At 38.4% G+C, this 5,694-nt stretch overlaps 1 protein-coding gene across 1 annotated transcript in view; it reads left to right on the top strand.

The window, feature by feature from the left end:
• LOC106883810 (presequence protease, mitochondrial-like) overlaps positions 1-5,694 on the top strand; it is a 40,900-nt gene that overhangs the window by 27,631 nt on the left and 7,575 nt on the right. Inside the window, exons 6-8 of the mRNA XM_052977122.1 lie at positions 933-1,009; positions 2,435-2,600; positions 4,939-5,039. Coding sequence (XP_052833082.1) covers positions 933-1,009; positions 2,435-2,600; positions 4,939-5,039 — 344 coding nt within the window. The remainder of the gene's footprint in view (positions 1-932; positions 1,010-2,434; positions 2,601-4,938; positions 5,040-5,694) is intronic.

Genomic DNA, 5,694 nt, shown 5'->3' with positions numbered 1-5,694 from the left:
TCAGCGAGATAATTTAGAATGGGTTTCTCATTTATATATAGCCAGAACCTGAAGACCTTAAGGAAAAACTACGAAAGAGAGAGAGAGAGGATGGAGGGGTAGACAGAGGCATGGCGGGAGAAAAGATCATCATCATCATCATCTATATATATATGATTGACTGCTAGCTCCAAAAGTCTTCTTATTCTCTCTTTGTTTATTTTGTTGTGTTCTTTTCTGTTGAAGAGCGTAGGCTCGAAATGTAAAAGACTTTCTCACCTTCTTGAGCGTTAAATTAATACACATGTTTGTTGTTTATACACCTGTCTTTATCTTTTGTTTTTCTGTAAATTTCAACTATATCTTTATTTATATATATATACTCTTTTACTTGTTTTTGTCATTTGACTATGGCCATGCTGGAGCACTGCCTTTAGTCGAGCAAATCAACCCCAGAGCTTATTCTTTGTAAGCCTAGTACTTATTCTGTCGGTCTCTTTAGCCAAACCGCTAAGTTATGGGGACGCAAACACACCAGCATCGGTTGTCAAGCAGACACACAAACATATACATACGCTCACACACATATATATATATACACATATACGATGGGCTTCTTCCAGTTTCTGTCTACCAAATCGACACTTGCCCAAGGTGCCACGCAGTGGGAGTGAACCCGAGACCATGTGGTTGGTAAGCAAGCTACTTACCACACAACCACTCCTGCATCTATATATATATGGCAAACTTCTTTCAGTTGGGGCCTACCAAATCCACTTACGAAGCTTTGGTTGTCCTGAGCTATATTAGAAGCTAATTGCCCCAAGGTGCCATGCAGTGGGACTGAACTTGGAACCACATGTTTAGGGAGCAGACTTTGCAAACACACAACTATACTTGATATAAAGAAATAATCCTTCAACCTTTTCTCTTTTTTGCCCTTTTTCTTTTAGTGTATAAGATTGAGTTCTCACAGCCTTGAAAGAAATTTTGACAAAATGTTAGATCTCTGGCAGAATGTTATTTCCAGGTAAGTGTATGAAACCCTTAGAACAACATATTGGCATCATAAGACTAGAGGCTGTCTTGGACAGACTGATATTAAAAGAATTAAGCCTTTTTGTTACCATATTTCTGTAGAAATACACTGAATTTGTTTTGATTAATTTTGAAAATAATGATGGATTTAGTAAATTGTCTTTGTCATTATTAATCTGGTGTTTGGAACATAAATTTGAACATTTATTAACATGAAACTGATAGGTTTTAATCTCGATCACTTTGAAATGGGAAGTTTTTTTTTTTATCACAAAGCCAGGGTCACTCTCAGGTGGGCTGGTATCAAAAGGGTTAGCTTTTTTTATTACCATATTTCTGTAGAAATACACTGCCTTTGTTTAAGTTTGAAAATAATGAAGAATTTTGTAAAATAACTGTGTCACTATTCATTTAGTGTTTGGAACATGAATTAACATGAAATTTTGATCAAAGGTTTTAATTTAGATAATTTTAAAACAGAGAATTTTGTGTCATAAAACCAGAAGGTTTCCTTGGGCAACTTGGTAACAAAAGGTTTAACCCTTTTGTTACCATATTTCTGTAGAAATACAATACCTTTGTTTCAATTAATTTTAAAAAATAACGAAGAATTGAGTAATATATTGTTGTTACTTTTCGTTTAGTGTTTGGAACATAAATTAACATGAAATTTTGATGGCAAGTTTTAATCTGGATCACTTCAAAATGGAAAGTTTTTGTCACAGAACCAGGAAGTTGTTTTGGGCAAGTTAATAAATGAACAGGTTCTGTTGAAATACACTGCCGTTGTGGCAATTAATTTTGAAAGTAGTGAAGAATTTAGTAAAATATCTGTCATTATTAATCTGGTGCTTAAGATGGTGAGCTGGCAGAATCATTAGCACACCGAACAAAATGCTTAGCGGCAGTTTGTCAGTCTTCGTGTTCTGAGTTCAAATTCTGCTGAGGTCGACTCTGCCTTTCATCCTTTCAGGGTCAATAAATTAAGTACCAGTGAAACACTGGGGTTGATGTAATTGATGAGTCCCCTCCCCTCAAATTTCCGGCCTTGTGCCTTTAGTAGAGAGGATTATTATTATTATCATTATTATTATTATTATGAGGTAGCAAGCTGGCAGAATCATTAGCACATCAAGCAAAATGCTTACCGGCAGTTTGTCAGTCTTTACGTTTTGAGTTCAAATTCTGCCAAGGTCGACTCTGCCTTTCATCCTTTCAGGGTCGATAAATTAAGTACCAGTGAAACACTGGGGTTGATGTAATTGATGAGTCCCCTCCCCTCAAATGACGTTTGGAACATCAATTAACATAAAATTTCAATGGAAGGTTTAAATTTAGATGATTTTAAAAACAGGAAATATCTTTCATAGAACCAGGAACAGTCTCAAATAGTTTCTCATTCTCTATCTTCCTCCAGACCAAATTTCTCTGATAATGATCGACTCAAGACACTGATTCGAATGATTGCCTCTGACATGGCTTCCAGTCTCCCTAACAGTGGTCACATGTATGCCATGGGCCAGGCATCCTCAACTCTTTCTCCTTCGGCCCAATGGAAGGAACTTTTCTCAGGAGTAACTCAGGTAAGTCACTCAGTCCACATATCTGTTTTACATGCTTAGCTAAGTTAGTTGTTAGTCCTGTGTGTGACTTTTGACTGCATCTGTTTGTGGGGCCTTGGTTTTGAAGAGTGAGTGTGGAATCACCCCTAAGCCACTATTGTTCCTAAGTCTACTCTGACCAGGTGTAGTAGCACCTGTTAGGGTCCCAGCTAAAGGTTAATTAGCTCCTAAGTCTGCTCTGATCAGGTGTAGTAGCACTTGTTAGGGTCCTAGCTAAAGGTTAATTAGCTCCTAAGTCTATTCTGACCAGGTGTAGTAGCACCTGTTAAGGTCCCAGCTAAAGGTTAATTAGCACATAATGGAAGAAACAATGAGCACAAATCCTCAATGCTTTGTGAGTGCCTTGGGAAGGGAAAAGGCTGGCAGAATCACCCTTGATAGTAAATCAGGGAGTTGAGCCCCCTCATGATGTCTGGCGTCCCCTTTTGATGCCCTTCCAACAACACCAGGGTGGATGGAGCTCTGCAGCCTCTTTAAGCAACTCACCTAGGTCGTCACTCCAATGTAAAACCTGCAGCTTGTTGGTCAATGCAGCTGTCTTAGCCCGTTGACCCACAATGGTTTGACCTCCAAATCTAAGGGGCAAGATTGAACTGCATGGACTGATCCTTACTTTAAAACTACTCAGCACAGGCAGGAAGAATATTTGCCCCACGTGTGCCAGAGCCTGTCGTTCAAGAATTGTCTTATATAGTCACTAGTGAAGGTATGTAGCTCGGTGGTTAGGGTAATTGGCTTATGATCATAATGCCAGGAGTTCAATTCCCGGCCATGCACTGTGTCCTTGAGCAAGACACTTTATTTCATATTGCTCCAGTTCACTTAGCTGGCAAGAGTGAGCAGTACCTGTATTTCAAAGGGCCAGTCTTGTGACGTTTTGTGTCATAATAATTCTCCTTGAGAACCACGTTAAGGGTACACATGTCTGTGGAGTACTCAACCACTTGCACATTAATTTCATGAGCAGGCTGTTCTGTTGATCGGATCAACTGGAACCCTCGTTGTAACCAACAGTGTCAAATTTTTTTTATTTCAAGTTTGCTCCTGCCCTCAAGTTTGCTCCTGCCCTCAAGTTTGCTCCTGGCAAAAACGAGTGCTACCTGTAATTCAAAGGGCCAGCCTTGTCACACTCTGTGTCATAATAAACCTCCCTGAGAACCATGTTAAGGGTACAGGTATCTGTGGAGGGCTCAGCCACTTGCACATTAACTTCACAAGCGGGTTGTTCCACTGATTGATTCAGCTGGAACCCTCGTCACCATAACTGGCAGATTATCTTTTATCTTTAACTTGTTTCAATCATTAGAATGTGGCCATGCTGGGGCACCGCCTTCAGGAATTTATTTTTCAGTTGAATTCATCGATGCTGGTACTTATTTTTTTAGTTAAGCCTGGTACTTATTATGTCAGTCTGTCTTGCCAAACCACTAGGTTATGGGGACATAAACACACCAACACCAGTTGTCACGCATTGGTTGGGGGACAAACACAGATGCACAGATACGTTCATATATACGACAGGCTTCTTTCAGTTTGGTACCGTTGGCGTCACATTAGTTACCAAAACAAAGCTGAAGACAGCATTGAATGAACTTATCTCTTTAGCATTTACACCAACCAGATCCAGCCAAAATATTCTACCAGTTTTATGTTCAACTGACCAGATCCAGCCTCTCACACCTACCCTACATTGTCATTATAAAAGTATACAATCACCTCATCGAAGTCTCAAAGGTACAAGATAATACATGATTAATTAAAAACAATGGGAATAAATAAGAATTATATTCGATGGAGTAGTCTGTATACTAAAGGGTTAAGGACTAAAAATTCCTGATTTTTAGTTATGTCACTCAAGCCCTGGTCAAGTTCTTAGGACGGCAGGTAGGTTGCTTTATAGTATTTGTTCTGTGCCTGGACTCATCATTGTCGTTGTTGTTTTAATGTCCCCTTGGGTTGGGAACGAATTTTGTAGAGGCTGATATTCTGTAGCCAGAAGCCTTTCTCACCATCACCATAATGCCACCACAAATGCGATTAAATATGAATGGCAAAGAAAGGACTAATCTAGCTGATTGATTGACTGAATAATTAATCAAACAAGTGATTTGTTAATTGGTTAAATGATTAAATAATTGATTACTAATAATAAAGGAAGTGAAATAGAACCAGTGTGTGTGTTCATTATTAGCGTAATGTTTTTTCTAGGTTTTTCTTTCTTTAATTTCTCTCATTTGCTTCTCATTTTCTTTTTTTTCTTTTTCTACTAATGGTACTCCTTTGCTGTACTTTAATACAGGTGAACATGATGAAGACGCTGGCTGAGCTTGACAATGTTGATGAAATTGTGGCTAAGCTGGAGCAAATAGCTGGCCATGTCTTAAACTTCAAAAATGTTCGGTAATTATTATTTTTTTTTTTTTCATCTGAATCTATTGAAATGACATCTTTTTCATTTCATGTCTTTAGAATCCATCTGCTAATTACAGGTTTCTCGCGCTCCCTTTCTTTATCTCTTCTCTCCTTCTCTTATTCTCTCCCCCTCTCTTTCTCGAGCTAACGTAGTAAATATTTTAGAAATAGATGTTAAATGCGGTTTTCATCTGAAGATTGCAAAGCATGTTTGTCATGCAAAGTGTGAAATCAATTGATATTGAAATATGCATTACTTACTGATGTATTCAAAGCAAAGGTAAACCTATTTCTCATATATTCATTGCATTGGTCGTGTGTATCTTTATCGTAATTTTTATGGTGGTTTATACTCTCTCTTTCCTTTCCCGGAGCGTCCAATAACACTATCCGTATCACGTCCTCACTTTGTTGTCTTTTTGAACTTATATATATATACCGTTTGTTATCTCCCCCTTTCTTAGCTCTCCTGAAATAAGAATTTCTAACTTCCGGTCAGCCATTGTTATGATCGGCCATTATTATGATTGACCGTTGACTGAACACTATTCAATTTTTTTTCTCCGTGTTTTTCTCCTTGTCTCCGTATTCTTTCTGTTGAAGAGCGTAGCTCGAAACGTCAAAGACTTTCCGTATTCCCGAG

The sequence above is a fragment of the Octopus bimaculoides genome, chromosome 27 (assembly GCF_001194135.2).
Source record: "Octopus bimaculoides isolate UCB-OBI-ISO-001 chromosome 27, ASM119413v2, whole genome shotgun sequence".
Taxonomy (NCBI): domain Eukaryota; kingdom Metazoa; phylum Mollusca; class Cephalopoda; order Octopoda; family Octopodidae; genus Octopus; species Octopus bimaculoides.
Note: the sequence above shows the minus strand (reverse complement) of the source record. Positions and strands in the feature narration are given on the sequence as shown.